General features: G+C 31.3%; 2 protein-coding genes across 3 annotated transcripts in view; one reads left to right on the top strand and one right to left on the bottom strand.

Moving 5' to 3' along the window:
* Positions 1-7,913, top strand: part of LOC130444568 (chitin synthase chs-2-like) — a 45,538-nt gene extending 37,625 nt beyond the window's left edge. Inside the window, exons 14-18 of the mRNA XM_056779775.1 lie at positions 360-624; positions 1,455-1,631; positions 4,349-4,590; positions 5,071-5,240; positions 7,614-7,913. Coding sequence (XP_056635753.1) covers positions 360-624; positions 1,455-1,631; positions 4,349-4,590; positions 5,071-5,240; positions 7,614-7,798 — 1,039 coding nt within the window. The 3' untranslated portion in view covers positions 7,799-7,913. The remainder of the gene's footprint in view (positions 1-359; positions 625-1,454; positions 1,632-4,348; positions 4,591-5,070; positions 5,241-7,613) is intronic.
* Positions 7,914-13,906: 5,993 nt separating this feature from the next.
* LOC130445750 (BTB/POZ domain-containing adapter for CUL3-mediated RhoA degradation protein 3) lies at positions 13,907-21,646 on the bottom strand. 2 transcript variants are annotated; one of them, XM_056781607.1, is made up of 4 exons: positions 21,002-21,646; positions 20,472-20,929; positions 18,760-18,976; positions 13,907-16,393 (listed from the first exon to the last, which is right to left on the bottom strand). In XM_056781607.1, the coding sequence occupies exons 1-4, from the start codon at positions 21,183-21,185 to the stop codon at positions 16,383-16,385; spliced, it is 870 nt and encodes a 289-aa protein (XP_056637585.1). In that variant the 5' UTR covers positions 21,186-21,646; the 3' UTR covers positions 13,907-16,382. The 2 variants fall into 2 exon arrangements, with proteins under 2 accessions (XP_056637585.1, XP_056637577.1); XM_056781599.1 differs by lacking the exon at positions 13,907-16,393 and having other exon boundaries at positions 17,681-18,976; positions 21,002-21,578.
* Between the last annotated feature and the right edge of the window lie 1,183 nt (positions 21,647-22,829).

The raw sequence follows: 22,829 nt of genomic DNA, 5'->3' as shown, positions 1-22,829 counted from the left end.
AATATATTCTGCTAAACTTTATATTCACTTCTACATATTTCTTTTTGATATGAACTGTATGTTCGTTGTTTTCGTTAGTATATACACATACATACATACGAATATAATTCCACCTAGCGCGGTTTTTACAAGACCTATTCGATAAGTACACGTGGCTTATGAACAACGAGTTCGCCTGCAGATGCAGAAGTTCAAGATCGATATCTACAGGCATCTCCACACGGCAGGCACCACTCGAATTACACGAGTATAATAGGATTCATCCTCTTGTGCTTGGTTCTTACATAAAAAACACTTGGTTCAAAACCAAATAATAACACTTGTTTTGTAATTACTAAAAATATTACAATTGTTTCAAGGACATCTATTACCAGTGGAATCATTCAACCGTCGGCGCCATACTTGGACGGTGACGCTAAAAATGAAAACGACGAGGATGATGATATCGATGAGAGTGATGGGGAATCTATCGAAACACCATCAGATGGTGTGGAAGCTAACAGCTGGTATTATGACGGGGAATTGATTAACAGCCCAGTAGACTATATTAACAATTCAGAAAAAAAATTCTTTGAAAAACTTATTCAAAAATATTTGTATCCGCTGGACGAAACATCGAAAAAAGTACGTAACTTTTGATTGTATTATACGCAATAAATTGTTTCATTTTTCATATTCCCTAGCTAAAAACATTTTTTCAGGTAGACATATATTAATAAGTATTTGTCGAGATGAACTTTTTTTTATTCTTTTTTATAACATTAAATACTTTTTAAATTATTATTTCTTATAAATGTATTCGAAAATATTTGGATCAATGTCATGTAGAAGCATTATTTTGATAAACAAAATGCACCGATAGTATCAATATTCAAAAGATGTCCGTATGTTCAATTTTACAATATTTGGTTCTGTTTGTATCGAGATACTGAAGATGTTATGTTATACAAGCGGAGCAGTCGCTTAAAAATTGTTAATCAGGCTCTATCGTCAACAACAGTTGAAAATTGATCTGCTGGTTTTAAACGTAATTGAAAATCTACCTACGATGATGAGCGCACTAGCTTTGGTTTCAAAAAATCAAATAGTTTGTATGAATGGAGATAAAGATATCAGAATGCATTTTCTATTTTTACGATGTATTCCTAAATATTTAGTGCTGGAAGCTTGTGGGGTTTGTGCCATGACTGCATGCTATTTAATTACCTTTGAAATATGATGCTGCAGCTGAAGTAGAGATTCGATTAGTTGATGAAAGAATTAGGATTTTTAAAAAATAACGTGCTCCTAATTATGGGGATTATGAATAATAGTGTTAAAAATATCATGATAATGAAAATATTATTATTAATCACACAGTTAGGATAAAGCTCTAATTACAAATAGGCAGTATCATTTATCGATTTACTTAAATCTTTCGATACATTTTAATATTTGTTTGTTTGTTGTTTCAGGCAATTGTTGAGAAGGAGCTGAAAGATTTGAGGGACAGAATGGTTATAACCTTCTTTATGTTAAATTCTCTTTTTGTATTGGTTATTTATCTACTAAACTTGCAACAAGATATCATTCATATCAACTGGCCGATTAGTCCTAAAGTTAATTATACTTATATAGAAAGCCAAAAAGAAGTAGGTATTATTAAGAGTCTTAAAAAGAAGAGAAGCTGTAATTTCTGTATTTTAGGATTAAAAATCTGAATTTTTCAATACATACGAGGATATATTGAAAAATCCTTAGCCTAATATATACATTTGAATGTCAAAATATGTTATCACTCAACATATTCTCCTCTTAATTGGATACATTTATTATAAATATTTATTTTTGCTCTACACACCAGTCCTCCACAGCTTTTATAACCTCCTCGTTGGAAGAAAATTTACGACCTTTTAAAATATTTTCAGTTGAGGAAAGAGCTGATAGTCGAACGGAGCCAAATCTGGTGAATAAGGGGGTGTTCTAGTAATTCAAACCCTAAATCACGAATTTTTTGCATGAGATTTGTGTGCAAGGGCATTGTCCTGCAAAAATAAACCACCTTTGAATAGCTTTCCGTGTCTTTTATCTTTAATTTTTTCCCGTAGAATGGTCAGTAATGTCGAATAGTAATCTCCAGTTATTGTTCTACCTTTATCCAGAAAATCAATCATGATTACTCCATGGTAATCCCAAAAAACTGAAGCAAGAACGTTTCCGGCAGATTTTTGGACACGAAACTTCTTAGGTCTTGAAGAGTGTCGCCATTCCATCGATTGTTGCTTTGTTTCTGGATCGTAGAAATGTACTCAAGTCTAATCCATAGTAACAATTGGGTTTAGGAAGTCTACATCGTTTTCAAATCGAGTACAGATCGAACGCGATGCTTCTACCCTTACACGCTTCTGGTCAACATTCAAACATTTGGGAATCCATTTTGCAGAAATTTTCAGTCCAATTCGACGGTCTGATAAAATCATGTCATGAACTGCATCGATATTTTCGGGGACTGACACAGAAGCTGGCCTTACCTCTTTTGAAGCTTGCAGTCGAATTTTTCACGGTTGCATACGAAGGACATTGAACACCAAGGGTATTAAGCGTATCTTCGTAAATCTGCTTACCCCTTAACCGTCTTAAATACAGGTACTTGTTGATGGCTAGATACTCCAATTTCGGTGTACATATTTTTTCTTTTAATTTATTGCTCAACTCTATTTCACTTTTTTGACGTCAAACTTTACACTGACATTTCTAATAATTTATTGTTCGTTGCTATGGTAACGCAATATTTTGTTTATGCATGGAACTGGTCCAGGCTAACTAGATGTCAATACATCCTCGTACAATAATGTGATATTAACAGAATACACTTCTTTATGTCGACCCATTCAAAGGATTAATAATAAATAGATATTTTCGGATGGGTGAGAAAGAGACGACGACCTTAACGAATAAGTAGAAATCAACATTATGGGGTCAAAAATTAAAAACCTGATACAACATTACTAAAAATCAGATGAGAAAACAAGCAGAAACAAGTCCAAAAGAAAACACAAAAAGAAACAAAACGTCATATCTTCCACCCAAATCATATTTATCTGACAAATATAAAACAGAAGTATCAATAGAAATTCTCAGTACTGTATATTACACGTCAGATATATAAGGACACAATCATTGCTTCCCATAACCCACAAAACTAGAAACATGAGCAAAAAAGAATGGAGATGCACAAATCCTAACATACAAGATGTGATAAATAAATACATTGAATCATATTATTTCAAACAAAGCTTGAAATAAAAGAAAAAAGATAAAATTACCTTTGAGTTGTAATGCACTTATTCAAACGTTAAATTTCTTGAAGGATCTTTCCGGAAATGCTTTCATCCAGTCTGTCGTAGACTTCGCAATGTCTTAAATGGTATCAAAGCATTTACCTTTTAGTACATTTTCTGTTTTCGTGATCACCCATGAAACATATGGTACTAAATTTAGTGAGTACGTGGATAAGGGCAGGCCAGGTAGTAAGCAAAAGAACGCATCAAATAAAATACTGACTTAATGCTTAACTTTAATTACCGACCCTTTTAGGTTGAAGTGAGTCAATAATTTTCCATTGAGAACATTTGTTTCAGGATCATAACTACGACAAATATTGTCGTTTAAAGATAACCATAGACAAATTTTACCATTTTGTTAGCTTCTGCACATATTTTTTTAACTTATTGTTAATGCGGTATTTAAATCCATTTTTCACGACAGATACCGGAAATATGATCTAACTAAACCCGGAATGGGCTCAAAAATGTCTTTGCGTGCCTCAATACATGATGGTTCGGGACATACTTTGTATTGTATTTTTTATCACACCTCGAAGATATTTGTTAAATAAGTTTTCAATCTCTCGAAATAAGTATGGATTCGTTATACTCAAATCCAATTGACACAAAAGCAAAATATCAAAACGATTACTTTAAGGAAATTCAAAGTAATTCCAATACATATGATATAGACCCAAGCTCCAGTGAATTAAATAGAACAGGACCAACCAAACATTCTAAGATTAATTACAAATTCTCCGTGCTACGCATTCAACAATATCCAAATACATTAGGACCCCAGAATAGTAATAGGAAACAATGAAAGAGATACAGAAAGATGTCCAGCAAATATGAAATAAAGTGAAGAAAGGGACTTCTAAATGGAGAAATGCCCTGCAGGATAGGAACCAACCGGTGTCTTATAACTTATGAAATCCAAAATTGATTTCATATAAAAAAATAATACATTTTCCATAATCTAATATTCGCTATTATAATTTATACAATCTATCTAATTAATACAAATTTCTATACAATTTCAGTTTATTATTCAAAAAACGTATCTGCAACTTCAACCTATTGGATTTGTCTTTTTGATAGCATTCGCATCGTTGATGTTAGTACAATTCATCGCTATGTTCATTCACCGATTTGGAACTTACTGTCAAATTATGGCCAACACAGCCATAGATTTCAGTATCTTTGGTTTTGATAAAGTGAAAAATATAACGGAGGAGTCTTTACTGGACAATGACCCCATTAAAATATTTAAGAAACTTATAAGGTAAATAAATTATTTGAACACAATAAGTATGTTATTGAAATTATTTTATTAAATGTTCAAATTTAGAACAAAACTTTGTAAAGCAAAATAAACATAAACTTAAAAAAAGTTTCTTTTTAATAAGCATTAAGTAGTACAGAACACACTCTTTAAACTACCACTACACCAACACTTAGTTTACAGTCTCTGAAGACGATAACTTGGTTATCGAAACGCACGTTAGACAATGTAAATGTGAGAGTTGGTCTAGTAGTAGTGTAAACAGTATGTTCAGTATAAATATCACCAACGGTTCCAGAAACTTAACCATTAAGTAGAGTCATTTTGGTTAAATCTGCCATTCTTTCCAAACCACGTGTACAGTTAGTTGAATATCCTTAAAAAGTTATGCTTATCAAATCTTTTCTTTCTTTAAGGACTCTACTATATTAATTTATTAATAACCAATCAGAGTTTTTTAAACTTATCTTATTTTAATAGATTACAAGGAATTAACGACGAAGACAAGGAAGAAAATGTTCCTGTGGGAAAAAGAAACACAATCCATTGGTTAGCAATGAAAAGAGGAAAGAAAGCTGCACCTTGCATAAACAATTTAGATGAAGCATTCTTCAAGAGAATGAGTCTGATTAAAAAAGGGCAACTGAAGGGTGAGATATCTCATTATATTTATATGTTATACCATGGTAAAGTCTAATAAACTAAAACTGAAATTAGACAGATACATTATCGGTTTATAAAACATACAAATTCAACGCCAGCTGCGGAGAGATAGATTCAGGTACCACAGTCACAAATACGAAGAAGAAAATCTATCAAATTTGATTAGATGACTATAGGCTATAGGCTAGAAACACAGTTTTGTATTTTTCACAATCTAAAAAAGTGCCTTTACTAGTGAAACCTATAAAGCCCAGTCATTTTAGGTAGATTTAGGCAAGAATTTCGGAAAATCGAGATACCCAGGTATAAAGTCGCTCAAACTTGTTAATTTGACATCCTAAAACTCCTATCAAAATTCACATATAATTCAATATGAGCAACTTTAAAAATCGGGGGTGAAAAGTCAAAAAGATCGATTTTTTGCACATTTTTTGAAAATAACTCGTTTTCTATGAGTTTTACGCTATTTTTACACATTATCAATATTGTAGAGCATTAAATTCTCTACAACTTTTGTTTGAAACATTTTTTCATACGGTGAATTGTTTCTGAGATAGAGGGCAGATACAATGAACATCTGTCCCTACTGGCTATAAATAGGAAAGCTCGTACGATATAATAGGGGCCCAAATGGTATAATTTTTCTATTACTGGAGCCTGGTATCTTATTCTTTTGGCGACTATGATAGTTTGCATTATCCATCACAATACAACTAGTCGTTAGTATATTTGGCATTCATTTATTTTGAAACCAATCTTCGAAAACTACCGCGGTTATATCACAGTAATAATTCAGGCTAGAATCCTAAATATTCTTGACGGCAAAAAATATACATTCTACTATCCATCCTACTGTCCTCGCATGTAAAATAATTATTCTTTCACCTTTATTAGACGTAGCTTTCTTGTAACATTTTTTTGAACCATTAACCCACCCTGGGTGTCGTACCAAGTCTCATCTAGATATATTTTCTTTCGGTTTTCCGATCTAACTGTATTTATTCTTTCGAGTTCTGGCACTATATTATAACTTCCCTTTTGTCAATTCTTTTGAATAAACCCTCCAAACGACGTAGAGTACGCCACAAAGTTATAGTGGACCAATTAAACTCACCATCAGTTTTCTGGAACAGTCTCCGTGAAAATAACAATGATGTTGGCACTTTTGGTTCTGCGTATATTACACAATGATTGCAGTGAATTAAATCTTCTTGAAAGAAATCAATGCACTTTGGTACACCATTGTCTTTTCGTGTTTTTTAGGAGGTTTCGAATTATTCACAATTTTCCAAACTGTACTTTCAGGAATGCTTGTTAAAGCTGAAATATCTTCCAATTAAATAATTATTTATATAATAAGTGTGTAAAGTAGCCTTTGTTCGACGAATGTGAATATTGAATCAAAAAAAAGCATCACATACGAATTGCATACAATATTTTTTTAAAGGAAATTTTCCTTATAAAATATATTGTATATTTAATAATATTTTGAACATTTTAATTAAGATTAAAACAAATTAACAAAACAATAGACGAATTCGTGTTATTAAATTTGTCAACTCTCTTCTTCGGAATGTATAAATGCCACTTAAACAAAATCATTACCAAATAAGTAGAAAAATAAAAAAATGACTTCAGCGCGAATTGAACCTGAGACCTCCCGCATGTGGGCATCGTATTCTAGCCACTACATTTCGGAGACCTTAATAACACGTTTTTTCACACACTACTGCTTAAAGTGTGTCTTTACGCACTCGAAAGTGTGTCTTTACTACGTACTTTACGCCACGGTAGTAGAAAAAGTATTTTTCGTAGGCTCGCTCTACTAACTTTGAGTAAACACTATCATTTTTGCCTCAACGAGTAAATATTTATGGTTTTTGGTAGACATTTTAAAAAATATTGTCGAATACAGTTTAATGGCTCGAAATAAACTGACACGGACAAATGCGTTGTAACCAAACATAATCTGACCCTGTTAGGATCAGATATAAATATATTTTATGGAGTGTAGTCACTTTCTTAGATCGTGAAAAATTCTGTACCTACATAGATGTTATTTTTAAAAAGGCATTCCAACTGGCAACAAAGTATTTGAGGGAATCGAAGACTGCGAGATAATTCCAAATATAATTTGTGAAATCTGCGTAACAACATAGCAGTGATTTAATTGCATGAGAATATTATAAAAAATTATAAGCGCTCCGCTAGTGGCGTTTGAATTCGAATGTATTAATTTCTTACATTATAGAATTTAGTTGACACATTTGCACGCACATCTTACAAATAACGGGAAGATTGTGCATTATTTGTCATTAAATTTGTTAAAAGAGCTTCATTTTCTCAATCAATTGTTGCAGATACTCAGGTTCCTAGACCCACAATACAACAAATCTTAGAAAGAAATCGAAAATCGACAATACTTGGACCCGGATCTAGACCGGCTCCTAAGGATTTTGGCAACAATGTTCCTAATGATGGAATGCACTTTTCAGAGCCCTCTATGATTATACTAGATGATACAATGACATCGACAGATACGTGATACAATATATTTTAAAGGTTATAACCTAATTTTACTTAATTTATTTTTATATTGTAAATAAAAAGGAAGAAACTTTATTCACAAATTTTTTACTCAAATAAAAGTAAAAATGCAGCTACTTTATAAGCTTAGGTAAGTACTTCCCCGGTTCTGACTCTTCCTCGGGAATTGGTATTCGGCATCAGTTAAAAGTATATAAACAACTGTATAATACAAACTACTCTATTACCATTAATAAAAATAAATGAGAATTACGTACCGATTTTAAAAAATAATCATATTATTCAGCTGGAGTGATGGATTTACGCCTAGGCCCGCGAGGCCCGGGCCAAAAACGGCATGATTTTAGGGGCGGCAAAATGTTTTGAATGCCAAAATTTCAGAGACGAAAAATGTAAAATCTATTCAGATTAATTTTTGTAAGGAACTTTCTTACTAGGTATATCTACTCATCGTTGAAAAAGCTTGGTTCGGCGTGCAAATTTGAAAGTTACGAGTCTTTCTCAAACTCGTTGGTCTGCTGTACACAAGCGCGGATCCCCCCTAAACTCTGATTAATTGACTTGGTTTTTTGTTCCTTATAAAAGGGCGTTGTGACATACGATTCAAAGTCGATGAGGAATTGAGGTTAAAAATATAAATTGCGTAAAATACGTCATTATGCTGTCAAAAACAACTTAATTAACTTATATTTTGTGGGTAAAAGGCTTAAAATGCCATATCTTTGGGGGAGGACTCGTCCTAATACTAATGACCCCCCATTTGCCAAGACCCTGGATCCGCCAACGGCTTGACATGATGATATTACGCAAGAATAGTTCACAAATAGGATTGCTCAATAAACTGAATGTGTCTGCCATGTGCGTGCGAAAAATCGCCATACGTGACTTCACCTGCAGACCTCGACCGGTCTTAACTCTTTGTTGAGCTAGACTATTTGATGAGTTTAAAGGCCAATTTTAACAAAAATACAGTTATTTTTTTAAGTTTTATTCATTATTATGAATTAATATTAATTTAAAATCCAATTTCCAATTATTCAGTTAATTTTAAGTTCCATTTATAATAGGTATACAATGAAGAAAAGAAATTAAAGAAAATGAATTATTTTTTAAAATGATCTGTATTTTATAATTAGTAAAACAGAAGCCATTAACAAACTTTAAACTAAAAATTAAAAAGTAAAAACAAATGAAATGATTTAAACTGATTTATGAAAAATATTTCTAATAATAATCTAAATTATTCAATTTAAGAAAAATAATAAAATATCAGATATATATAAAATAAAGAGATAGGTAGAAATCTGTCAATGAGTAATTTTGAACATTTTTTTTCCAGTTTTTCTGCCGTCATCTTCATCCCCTTTTACAGACTTTCTCTTCAAATTCGTGCTTTCAAATTTAGCTTTTAGATTTCTAAAATTTATTCTGATTATAGTCCTTAATTTACAAAAAGCCTTAATTATTTTAAATGGATAGTTCGAATCTTTTTTAAAGATTTTCTTTGCTAAATTAAAAACAACACCTGGCCCTTTTCTGAACGATTCTCCATGATGGCTTTCAAAATAAGTGTTCCAAGTTTTAACTTTTTTTAAAAATTCTTCTGATGGCTTAGTGAGACCACCGTACGACAGTTGTTGAATCCAAGAAGGAATACTAAGTACATACGAGTGTTCTTGTGTCGTTTCGTATGTAAAATCACCCAGACTTGGAAAAATATTTTTGTATTTTTTAGCAAGATAACCAGCAATATATTCTAGAGCATCATTAGTCGTTTCCTGTGAATTTTGATGATAATCTGAGCATGAGGATAAATCAGATGAAACTGATGAAAAAGAAAAACTGCCTTGCGTTTCGTTAATATCAAAGGACTGCTCAGCTTCACTGGCAACATTCGCAGTTTTCAAAACATTTGGGGCGATGTACTCTTCCAGTACTTTTTCATCAGTGTTGACACCTGACCCTAAGATACCAGGATTTTTTCCTAATAAAATCATGCGAATCCTGTAAATCGCAGATAAAGGTGACAGATGCTCATCTGGCCCTCCTCTACTTCTCATTTGGAAAAAGAAGTTTTCTAAACTGTCCTGATTTAATTTATGGGTGCATATGTACTTTACATCCATACTTTCTTTCATGTCCTCATAAAGTAGCTGTAATGAAGATATTGATATTAACATACCTTTTTGGAATGTCATCAAACAATTTTTTCCAATTACTCTCATTGATTTTACAATTTGATAAATTTTGTTGAGGTGTTGTTTTTGGTTTTCTAAATCTATGCCATAAGCATGTTTTGTAGGTATATTTGCCCTCGGAACATAGGTATTGAAAATATCAAACCATGCATTTATGTCAGCAATAAAATGCCCTAGATTTTCTGACATATTTTTGTCTTGTCCAGGCTTGTATCGCAAAAGTCCAGTGGAAACACTATTGGAGAGCAATTCAGCAGCTAGTTTTACATTTTGTCTGAGAGTTTTTTCCACATCAAGATGTTTTTTGTTAATTTTCCAGCAGGGATTTACTTCATTATCAGTAAGCCTTACCAGAGCTTCAAGTGGACTTTTATTCACGAATAAATTATCTTCAAGCATAAAACCTTTGTCAAGTAGCCAGTTGCGTAATAGTTTTAGCAGGTGAGGTGCATCGGCAAACATATACACATTCTTACCACTAACAGGATGCTTAAAAGATGTCTGATTAATATCGATATTTAACTGTTTCCATAATCCCACATTACTTGCACCACAATCGCTCACACATGCCACTACATTGAAATTTATTTTATGCAGTTCAGTTATAATATCCATTAAAAGAGATTTGGTCATTTTTTGATCGAAACCTATATAAATTGGTTGTTTCCAATTTGAAAAGAGCCCTCTAGCCATGACTACTTGCATATAATTATGTGGTCCTAGCACTTCATCTTGAGCAATATTATATTCTTCAGTTTTCTTGACCTTCACTTCATCGTACTGTAAAACTACTGTCCTTTCAAAATCAGAAAATGACTCTCCGGCTAGTTTCAGCAGAAATAAAACATCTTTCAAAATACCCTGATTAAGGTTTAGTTGGGAAGCCCACTTTCTTAATGATGAAAGACCAGGTAACGAGTAATGCAACTTATTTCTTAAAAATAAATATGACTTCTTGCTGTAGTATCTTAGCGTAAAGGCTGTTGCAATTTCTTCTCTTGTCCAGTTGACTCTTATCTTTTTTTTTAACAATAAATCAATTTGGTTTTGAGTAAGAACAGTTCTAAGTATAGCAGACCCAGCTTCATTTCTCTGAAACAGAGATGTTACCTTGGGACTAGATTTATAGCATTTATTTTTGAAATATTTCAATTGTTCATTAAGTTTTTTGATATTTGTGCTTTTTATATTACTTCTGGATTTTAAAAGAGCATACTGTCTTTCTAACTTTTCATATTTCTCTACAGACTCATTGTACAAAGCCTTATAATCATAGTTTTCTGGGACAAAGTTGGGGGTTGATGAAGTGGAAGGCTCTGGTACATGCTCTTCAAACTGAATACTTCCAAAAGATTTAGGATTATGGTCTTCGGTATCATCAGAAAAAGTATTAATAGGAGCTGTTAACGTGGCTACTTTTAAAAGTTTGTTCACTTCCTCCTTTGCATTTCGTTTGGCCAGTCTTTCTTCTCTGGAACTGATGCTTGAACTACTAGCTTCACTTGTTGATTTTTTTGAATACAATCCCAAAGTAGGAACAGCGGTTTTTTTCAATATTTTTCGTAGTGGTAAACCTAAAATACATATACATATTATATATATTTATGAACAAATTGAGTTACTAAATTTCATTACCAAAATCATTTTGGGACAGTATAGACTTTGAAAGCTATAAACTATTACACTAAACAATTAAATAATTCACCAACCTAATAATTCATTCTGTAAGTCTCTTTCATAATCCTTTTCTGTGAAATGAACTGAGCAGATGTAGCTAGTATCAGGGTTAAATTTATCTTCCCGTTTGCATCGTAATATCCATTCTTTTCTCATAGTTTGGGAAACAAGATCTTTAGCTTTGGGAAACCGATGAAATATAAAATATTCATGTTCTTGCTGCCTTGTTTTATAGGTATTACCACAACCATACACAGCACAACGTGTACCAGGCATTTTGATTTTTGGACATACATGCACTAAAATCAAACAAACAAAGTTTCATTTAGCAAAAAAAAGTAAAATAAAAATCTAGATTAGTTGCTGGACAAATGCAAACCAACCGACCAAAAACGCTGTTATGATTCGCCCATTTTTTTAATTTTTTATTGTGGTGTATAAAGAATAGAAATTTAAATAAGCCAATTAAATTGTCATTTCTGCTCAGCTGGTTTTCTTTCAGCCAGTAACTGACTTGGATTTTAATTTTTATTTTGCTATTTAAATCCAGCTTTAATATAACAAAACATTTTTACCTACCCTTGAAAGTCTCACAAGATTATTTTGCCTTAAACAATAATATTGTCTTTGTTCACTATTCTCCACATATATAATACACACAAATAATAGTTTTTAAAACGTAGAACTAAGTAAAAAACGAATTTCCAACTCTTCAATCACTTGTACGACCTTTTCGAATTAACAAAAACACAAGCAATACTGCACAGCGTAAATGGTAAACAAGCCGTCGAGGTCTGCAGGTGACGTAAGCATCACTTGACCTTGGCTCAAGAATTGGCGTATGTACGTCTTATGGGATTGATCAATCCTATTGGTGAACTATTCTTGGATATTACGCGTTAAGCTGTTCACTGATCTATCGGTTAGGTTAGCTAAGGTTAGGTTAGAAGCATAAAAGTAACAAAATTGACTTACAATGATTAATAAGATTTGCGGTAGCTTTAAATTCTGTTCATTCTTGTGAAAACATTAAATTCATGATGTTCAAAATTTAAAATTCAAAATGACATTTTGATTCTGGTTACTGTAGAAATCGTTATTGGTTTTTATTGGTTAAATTGTGAATGACGTTGAATTTTTATAGGTTAGATAAGGCTAGGTTGTAGTGAATGATGTTGAATATTGATTGGTTAGTTTATGAATGACATTAAATTTTTATAAGCTAGATCGTTATTAATGTAGCTGAATATTTATTGGTTCGATTATAATGATTTTAATTTTACAGGTTAGGTCGTTATAAATAAAGTTGAACTTCATAGGTTAGGTAACGTTAGTTGGTTGTTAATGGCGTTGAATTTTTATAAAATTTTTTTTCAAAATCTAAAACATATACATAGATTACAGTAAGGTTATTTAAATAAGTTTTCTTATTAATGAATTGATTATTTTAAGCAATATATGTTGCTTTTGTAGTTTTTATCAGTTTTCAAAGCTTTGTATTATAGTGAAAATTGCAAAATTAATGATGAAACTCTATTAGAATTAATACCTTTCATGTTCTTTGGTTGACTTGTACTCATAGCAATATTTTTTGTATTAAATTTCAAAATAATAATTCTACATCGTTGTAATGATGTGCAATCTGTTTAAGTGAATTACTGTTTTATTCTGTGTACATATTACACTTTTCACTTTATTTTTTAGAAAAATCTGCATTTTGTCAGTTTTCATTTAAAAAGCTACATTGTATTCACGTCTACTAATTTTCCTTGGTTTAGCTAAAAATTTATATAAATATTATTTTCTAAATAAACATGTCCCAGTTCTAAGAAGTTTTTTTTATTGTGAAGTCAGGAAGCTGCGAAATCTGAACTGGATAGAAATGTTGTAAATTTAAATGAACCACGAAAATAGATTAGACCTGCCACCTACAATTGGGGGCACTGGCATCCAAAATCCGCCATGTTGTTTCAACTGAATAACAACTAAGTTTGGATTTCTTCTTAGGGTATGTTTTGTGTGTGTAACTAAACGCGTCACTTATAACCTATTCTGCTCGATTCAATAGTAAATACCTTTGCAAGTATTTTTGAATCTTGGTGATTTCGAAAAAATATACTAAAGTATCTTTTTGTCACACCGAGGCGTTTAAGTTATCTCCATCTCCTGACAAAAAGTATGACTTCAGGATCTTGATACATAACTATTAGATGCAAGTGCGAAAGAAAATGTTATCAGTTACTCATTTATTTGTTAACAAATATAAATCCAACAAAATCTCTCTATTTGTAATTCTGTTACAATTATATCTTATTCTAATTTCTATAATACAAATAACATAAAATTACAATAATAAATCACAGAAACAAAGTAATGTAAACAATAATATTTAGAAACATTGAAATATTCTACATAAAATAACAAACTTTTAATAAATTCCTGGATACAAGTATTTATATCATTTCTTGTTAGAAAACTCTAGGTATTTAACAATTGTAAATGATGAGCTGATTAAACTATTTTACTGTTTCTAATCATTATTTTTATTAACCCTAAGTTACGGTGGACGAGTCTGACTCGTCATTTGAATTGGAGAAGATGAAGTTGATTTTTGCGGTACCACAGCCAGTTGGCGTTGACCGCAAACAATTGCCTGTCGTTTCTTTTTGACATCTTACAGTTGCAAATAAGGTTAATTCCTCTGATAATTATTTTATCCCTGTTATTTTATGTACGATATTTAAGATGTCTGAATTAAAAAATTCATTTTATGAAAGCGAGAATGATAGTTTCAATAAAGTAGAATTAAAGTTATATGATAATCGCGATTACAGTGCATTAGAGAATGAAAATTATGAAAACGACAATGAATTCGAAAGTGATAGTGAAGCAATACCAATACGTTGAAAACGCACGCGTCTTTTATCGATATAAAACAATTTCAAAAATTAAGTAGTGGAGTGGTAGGGAAGACAGTTACAGGCCTGTCGGGACCCTAGTGACTTGCCATTTAGTCTACAATGGAGCGTTATCAAAATGGCGAGAGTTTAATGCAAACGTGTCGGGATTTTAGACAGCATTTCAACATACCGCGTAACCAACCTGTTCCGTTAGACCATGCGATTAAAATTTGGGTAAACAACCTCGAGCAAACTGGATCGACGTCTAGAAAAAGAGGTGGTAGTGCCAGAACGATTCAAACCCCTGAAAATAACGAACATGTTCGACAAGCAGTCTACGTCGATCGACCGTATGTCACGCCACACCCCTACAAATAAGTGACAGATCGGTGAGAACCATAATCCATCAAGATATTCAACATCACCCGTATAAAAATGACTACTATTTATTTCCCATGAATGTATTAATAATTACAAAAGATTGAGATAAAATTATTTAAGAAATCTATTCCACGCCATTGAAAGTGATAGACCAAGTTTATACTAAATTTTTTGGAAAATAATAGTGGATTAACCGAATAAATATGCCAGTCAAATAATTGCACAGGAAGTTGCAAATAAACGAAACCCTAAAGTGGTTTCCGGTACTTGTGGATGAAATGAAAGGATATGTTGCATTATGTTTTCTTATGTCTCAAGTAAAAAAATCTGAATTGAAATCATATTGATCAAAAAGAACTATTATAAATACTTCAATTGTTGCGACCAATATGCAATGGAATAGATTTTTTGATATCGCAAGATTCCTTCACTTTACAGACAATGAAAACTTGGAGAAAAATTATAGAATTAGGAAGGAGTTTAGTTGATTACCTAAATAATACATTCGACGATCTATATGCTTCAGAGAGCGCAGTATCACTAGATAAATCTTTTACGAAGTTCAAGTTTATTTTAAAATCTATGTTGGCACAAATAAAATACCGGGAACTTATATAAGTCCTATAAATGACACAACCCATTTTGAAAAAAAGGCTATTCATTGTACATGGACAATTGGTATTCGTCTCCAAATTTATATTTAAAATTAAAGGAACGAGAAAAAAATGTAGTTGGAACTGTATGAAAGAACAGAAAACACTTGCCAAAAGAGCCTACTTTTTTTTTAAATTGTTAGTTTATGCTGTTTCACTGTACCACAGTAGTGTTCCAAAGTGAAACAAAAAACATTTTAGTTAAAAAATGCTCTTCAAAACATTATTTTTCTGCCAACTTTCGATATTTTATTTCAATATGTTAATGTATAATTAACTAAAATTTTTGATAAAACTGAACTTTTAGGGTAGCATTTGGATTCGGTCAACAAAAATTAACAAAGTGATTCACTGTGAAACACTTTCTCTTTTATTACTTTCAAAAGATTCTTTTCTGCTTCTCCCTTCAACCTAACAAAAAGTTATGAATCATAATTCTCAATATTACACTGAGATATATATCCACAAGGAACTGCTAATTAATTAGTGATTAATAATAAACAAATTAGCAAGATAAACGTATAACAAATAATTTTTTTAAAATATCCAGAGTGATTCTATTCAGGAATTTATTTTTCCAGTAAGCGGAATACACTTTATAAAACATGAATTGTTAGTTTTAAATCTAACAATTTGTTTAGAATATATTGTTTTTCCAATTATGGAAATTAAAGATATTAAATAAATTAGTAAAACATATTTCATGGAAAACGTTGCGTTAATATTAAATAAAGCAAAAAATTATTTAATATCCGCCACTGTCCAATGAAAACTCAAGGACGAACTGTAAAATAAAAAAAAAACAAATTAGTAAAAAATATCAAATATTTCCAATTTATTGAAATACATTGTTGCTTCTTAAATTCTCTGGAATATAAAAGAAATTCGAATGGTGTTGCAGGTTGAGGACTCAAAATAGAACTGTCCAAGAGTTTTTTAAAATGCCAATTTTAAAAAACTCTTTGGCAATAATTTCAACAATGGTATAAAATAACGTTGTACTTACTAATGAAGACAAATATATTCACCATGAAATAATGGAGGAGGAAACGGAGACAGTTAAAAATGAAAAAACAATAACTAGGGACAAAATTGAACACAATTAATAAGAATTGAATATAGCAAAAAAGAGGAGACAGTGAAAGAAAAGAGTACAAACAAAACTGGAACTATCAAGGCTTAAGTAAAAAAATTCCCGAACCTCACTTCATAAAATATTTGATATAGTTTGAAAAAAAAACAAAGAAATATTTGGTGAAAATTGTAAATGATAAAGTTTGCTCCGCCCATCACAAAACTTCCAATAGAAACAATTTCAACCTAATTTTCAGCTATTACATGTATTACTGAGTTTTTTTTTTATTTTTCCAAGATTTTCATTCGAAAAATTGTTCATCTGTCTTGATTTCTTTTCCCTTATATTATCACATGTTAATCACTGCTTCTCTCTTATTCATTGTGCATAACACTTTCTACCCATGAGATACAATATTCTAAGATAATCTCATCATTCAAAAGTTTCAACTTTTTTTCAAAAAACTTAACAATATACTTTTCTAATGCAAAAAAACTAAAATGAAATTTAATCTTCAAAGCAATGTTTTGGTGTTAATGAATGTTTTTCTTTGGTTTCTAAGAAAAAAGCAACAATAATAAAAAAAAATGTATTAACGATGGAATATCTATAACTCGAATGTCAAGGGAAATGCAAGAAGTTTTAGACATCACAAACTTCGAGATACATTATTTAAATGCTGAAATTTAGACTTATAAATACACGATTTCTAAATATTTTTTGTAGAATCAAATTGATATTAAAACAAATTACTTATTAGTGAAGTAAACTGTACACTAAAAAAATGCGTTATTTTCTTTTGATTTAAAAAATTTTTTATCAATTATTTTTTCAAACTCAATGTACCTGTTGTATTGAATGAAGTGGACTGTATAATTTTATTTTGTATTTAAATTTTCTATTTATTTTAAATGAGATAAAGTCCCATTTATTTTCTGGAAGCAAAGCTTCTTTTATTAGAACTAAAAACGTTCTTACTTTGGTCTATATAATACACATACTCGTTCTCGTATCGCTACATAAAAACGACAAGTAACGAAAAAAGAGAGACTGTCAGAGGCGTAGAGTAGAATGAATTTCTAAATAAAAATTAAACTAAAATTAAAACAAAATCAAACAGTACCGAATAAATAATCATCACATTTTTTAACGTAAGTTCGTAGTATATTGATTGCAGCTCTGGCTTCTATATTTGTTAACGATGTTTCAAATCTAGCTAGATTAGTATCATTTTCATTAACATCATCGTCATCTACATACTGATTTACTGTGGCAATTATTTCAGCATCAGTTAGTATTCCAGTAGTTCCAGTCTACTATCATGTTCATCTCAAAGAGTTCTTCATGTGGCATCGAAAATCCACAGCTTGTCAAGAAATATAATATTTTAGTTTTAGATATACTTAACCAAGCCTTGTCTTTCATCCTAACTGCATGCAATACATTAATAGATAAGCTGACTGTTGTTCCATATCTATTATCAGTTTCAAAACAACTTCATTTCTGTAAGCCAGTTTTTTATTATTCATTGATCTAAGGGCTGTAGCTTGGATGTTGTATTGATTTGAAAAAAATTTAACTTTCACTACTTTCAAAAACAGAATTATGTTGTCTCAATGGAAAGTAATATTTTTAGTTTCTCCTTAATCTTTTTTTTTTTGTCGAATTTAATGAACCATCTTTCAAATATTTCAGCTGTCATCCAAGCTTTCTTGTAAACATCACAGTCTAGTGGTAAATATTTACAAGCAAGAAAACAACGAGGTTTGAGTTTTTCAGAGCCTGTCCTGTGTGTTGTTAATTGCTCTTTACTGTGCTTACCGCCATGACATTTTTCATTTTTAAAAATAAGAGATTCTAGTCTCGTCGGCATTAAAGACATCTTTTGATTCATAAGCTCTGCAACTCAATTATCCATTCATCACATATCTTGTTATTGACACTTATACACTTTTGCAAACTTTTCTAAACACAAGTTTATAATGCTTCTTAAAATTCACCAAGCACCAATGAGTTATAGAGATTCCACTGTATATACTTACTAAAAACCATCATCTCATCTATAACCATCTTACCTGGTCTATCTTCCTCCTCATCACTAGTATAAGAAGACATTCCACTAACTGCTCCTCTAGTTGATGTAGCTTGCATTAATTCTTGATCAGGAGCATTTCTATTTTCGTACAATAGAATATTTAGAGTTTCTTCATATATTCTTGCTTCTGGGCATTCAACTTTTGTATGTTTTTTATCTGTTGCATATACAATTGAAGTACAGCATACTTCAGATACCTATAAATATTTAAGATTAATTAGTTTAGTGCAAATAACATGTAACAAGGGCCGTGTAAGTTGGTACAAAATGGTTTTAATTGTTACAACACTTGAGTCCACATTAATTAAACTCTTACTCACTCAACACACACATACTAGACCAGATGCTCTCTAGACACAGGTGCTTCAGAGAACACCTTCATATTCCCGCGCTTTAGAATATTTCGTCATGGAAAGCTGAAACAGGAGTAGGAAGCATGCCTGACAATACGTTAAAGGCTATGTTATAAACGAAGACTGCCTGGATAGCAAGGAAACTTCGCTCTGAAGAGAAGAAAAGGAGTTAAATCGATATTAAAGAAGCAACAGAGAGAAGAGCTGAATAGCTAGATCGTCCCTCCGCAAAATAATGCCCATCGAGAGGCCAGATATAGAGAAGGTTTTTTTGTCTGTATGGGACAAATAGGAACACCAAACCCTGAAGATACATAACAATATTTTTTCCCACGCCTCTATAAAGAAAACACTCATACATATACACACAGTGGTGGATTCATCAACAGAATAACTGGAATGTAGCCTAGGGTTACATATTTTAAGGGCGGAAAATTTTGATCAGAAATTTTTTATTTCAATTTACAAAATTTAAAAAAAATATTGTTCACCAAGAGATCAGTTGTGACGATATTTCCTCATAGTTGCTGATCTTCATGAATCACTCTGTAAGTTTTTCATAGATGAACAAGAGAATTTTGAAGTATTTTGAAGAAAAACTGATGGAATTAAATGTGTAGAAAGAATATACTAGAGAAATGGGAAAATGTAATAAAAAAAGAATACTTCAGAGTTAACACATTTCTCATTGTCAAACTTTTTCTAAGTCAGCAAAACAGCAATAATATGGATTTAGTTAGAAATTTTAGTTTCTTACAAAAATGAGTAATTTGTTACTATTGGTTACATGAAAAAGCTAGTTTCCTGGAAAATTTGTACCCTTATAATTAAGAAACAGAATTAGTTTAGGAATGTATACACTTTCAGAGCTGCCTGTCTTCTGGCATAATTCGAATAAAACCATTTTATTCAAACTTTGATATAGGACTTCATATTGTTCCAAATAAATACATCAGGAACAAATTGTACATGTGACAAAAGCTTTTCTTTCTTGAGAGAAATGTTCAACACTTCGGGTCTTTTAAGCATAGTAGAGCCAGATCTAATGAACAAGATTTCATACAACAAAATAATCAAAGATTTTGCTAATTTAATGACCCATAATAATATATTGAAATTGATAAAAATTGTAATTCAAACAATTGTGAACTAATGTATTAAATCTCTGAAAATCCGCCTCTGAGCACACATAAAAGAAAGTATTTTCAAACTATTGAAAGATAACAATAATGGGAAACATTGACTTAAAGCAGTACTCTTTGAGAAGTAATTTATACATTGATTACACAACAAACTTACAGATGCACCACAAGACAGGTGTATGTATGAGATAACTTACCTTTTTTCCATGTCCATAAAACACCCAACAACAAATTTCACTTGTACTGATAACATCTTTCAAAAATAGAACCCTATTACTGTACCACAAACTAAGTTTATCAAATAGTTCAATATTTTTTAATAAATTATCGTCAGAAGCAGTGGTATAAGAATATTTATTGTTATGTCTGTTTATTAATAATTTAATAGCCGGTTTTGTAGTGGAACTTATTAAACTTTCTTCTTCCTTTTGAGACGTAATTAAAGGTACCCTACATGTAGGTTCTAGTTCTCCTCTCTCTTTTTTAGCTAATGCTTTGTTGCAAGATTCAGCTAGTTCAGCTATACAATAATACTTGGCTTCGGCTAGGAGCTCTACTATATCTTTTGTTGATTCTGGAAGGGTAACACTTCCATCTCTCAAAAAGTTTAGGATAGTACCAAAATGTTTACCACATCGATCAATGAGAATCCAACCTAAAACAATTCTTAATAAATTAATAAGCAATACTTGATCAAATTCTTGAGAATTTGATTTTATAAACTTACCATCAGAATCAGATAATACCTCCATTCGGCCACTGAACATTGCCCTAAGCATTGTATCGTGTTTTGTTAAAGTACCGATAGTAGTGTAATGGAGACAACCCCCTACGTTGAGCTTAACGTATTGAGAAGGATTACCCTTGATAGTTGTTTTTCCAGACATAGTATCAATTTCAGAATTAAGCATTCAGATGAATTTAATGAGACTTTTTTAATTGCCTTATTTAGGAATCTATTCAAAATGAATTAACACGTATCCACCTTATAAGGGTTATCGATTAATATATTTAATTTTTTGAAACTTGAGTAAACATTTTGAAACACTATTCACATTTTGTTAATTCCTAAGTTGTCGAGATTTTTCAACATTTCGTCAAAGCAATACACATAATATTTAAACCAATTGCAAACTAGTATATTGATCTTAAGGATGACAATATATTGAAATGATGGGGAATATCTATAGAGAATTTATGACAGCTTCTAATATATATTTTGACATGTGTGCTATAAACATAGATTTAATATTAAAGATAGAGAGAGCCTCACGTAATTAAAATTGTATTTTTAGAAGAGAGAGAATGAGCATCGGTTTACCCATAGATATAGTCATAATCATAGTAAAACTAGACTATGATTTCTATAGTGAAAAGTTGTGCCAATTTTAGAAAGAAACAACCTCTGGTCTAACGTAAAGCTATATTTGTTCCACTGTGTTGTCATTGGTAAAACAAAATAAGAGATAGAAATATAACAGTGGATAGAGTTCGATACCAGAAATTAAAAGGAATACTTGACAGATATAACGATACTACAAATTTCTTTGTATCTTGTTCCAACATACCAATTTCCTTTCGAGAGAGTCTAGTATTACTTTTTCTATGGAAATAGTAGTATTGACAGTCTCTCCTCCGGCTATTGACCCAATCAGAGTAGGGAGAGAAAGAGAGAGTGATATACCGATGTCCTATAAAGGCAATTCGGGTCCAGTTAAACAAACGAAACAGTAAATTTAGACCACCCTAGTGCCGTAACGTCACTTTCCTATTTTTCTCTAAAGGTTAAATTGGTGCTTAGTTCTACTTCCATTATTTGAATAATTTCGAAAGTGAAAATATGAATGGATAAAATTTTTTCCGAATTTATTAATTGTTCCCATTTAGATACATAAATATTTCTTTTTCCTTTTGAATCTGAACATTTAAACTAACAGTTTATTCTCTGATTTTTTAATTATTCCTATTTGTGTTAATATTCGTAAATGAGTATTTTTACTTTATTTTAGTAGTAAATATTATTTTTTTAATACAATTTTAAATGAAAAATATGCCTCTGCTCTTTAAATGAGAGAATATATCTATTAATTTGAAAGTTACACTTTACAGACATACGTGATTGCAGGTAAAGGAATAAAAAAACTAACAACTACAACTACACATAGTAATAAAAATTAATAAATTTAAATAAAACCTAACACGTTTTCTTAACCTAAAAAATGGGAAGATCTGTCAAAAACGAGAATCTCAATATGTAATACTCCTACATGGACAGTTGGTATAGTACCATCCGCACCGTAACATAAGGACGTTACGGTGCCGACAATATTCATTTTCTCTCTCGTTCGAGACACTTTATCTATACTGCGCATGCTTGATAATGCGCAGAACCGATCTGGAGGATAGAGAAATCGTTGCCCATTCTGTCTTCCTTAGTCGGAAAGGCTTCTACTTATAGAAACTGTCCATATAGAAGTATTACATATATGGAGAATTTATATTGACCGCTTCGTGCTAAGCTACCATACTTCGCTCTTTGGCCATGATGACTATGT

This window comes from Diorhabda sublineata, chromosome 1, assembly GCF_026230105.1.
Source record: "Diorhabda sublineata isolate icDioSubl1.1 chromosome 1, icDioSubl1.1, whole genome shotgun sequence".
Classification (NCBI taxonomy): Eukaryota; Metazoa; Arthropoda; class Insecta; order Coleoptera; family Chrysomelidae; genus Diorhabda; species Diorhabda sublineata.
Note: the sequence above shows the minus strand (reverse complement) of the source record. Positions and strands in the feature narration are given on the sequence as shown.

Coding starts and splice junctions, on each gene's coding strand:
- LOC130445750 (XM_056781599.1), bottom strand. CDS start 21,185: ATGCTTAATTCTGAAATTGATACTATGTCTGGAAAAACAACTATCAAG. Junction 20,930..21,001: donor GGTATTATCTGATTCTGATG/GTAAGTTTATAA, acceptor GAATTGTTTTAG/GTTGGATTCTCATTGATCGA. Junction 18,977..20,471: donor TTTATGGACATGGAAAAAAG/GTAAGTTATCTC, acceptor AAATATTTATAG/GTATCTGAAGTATGCTGTAC.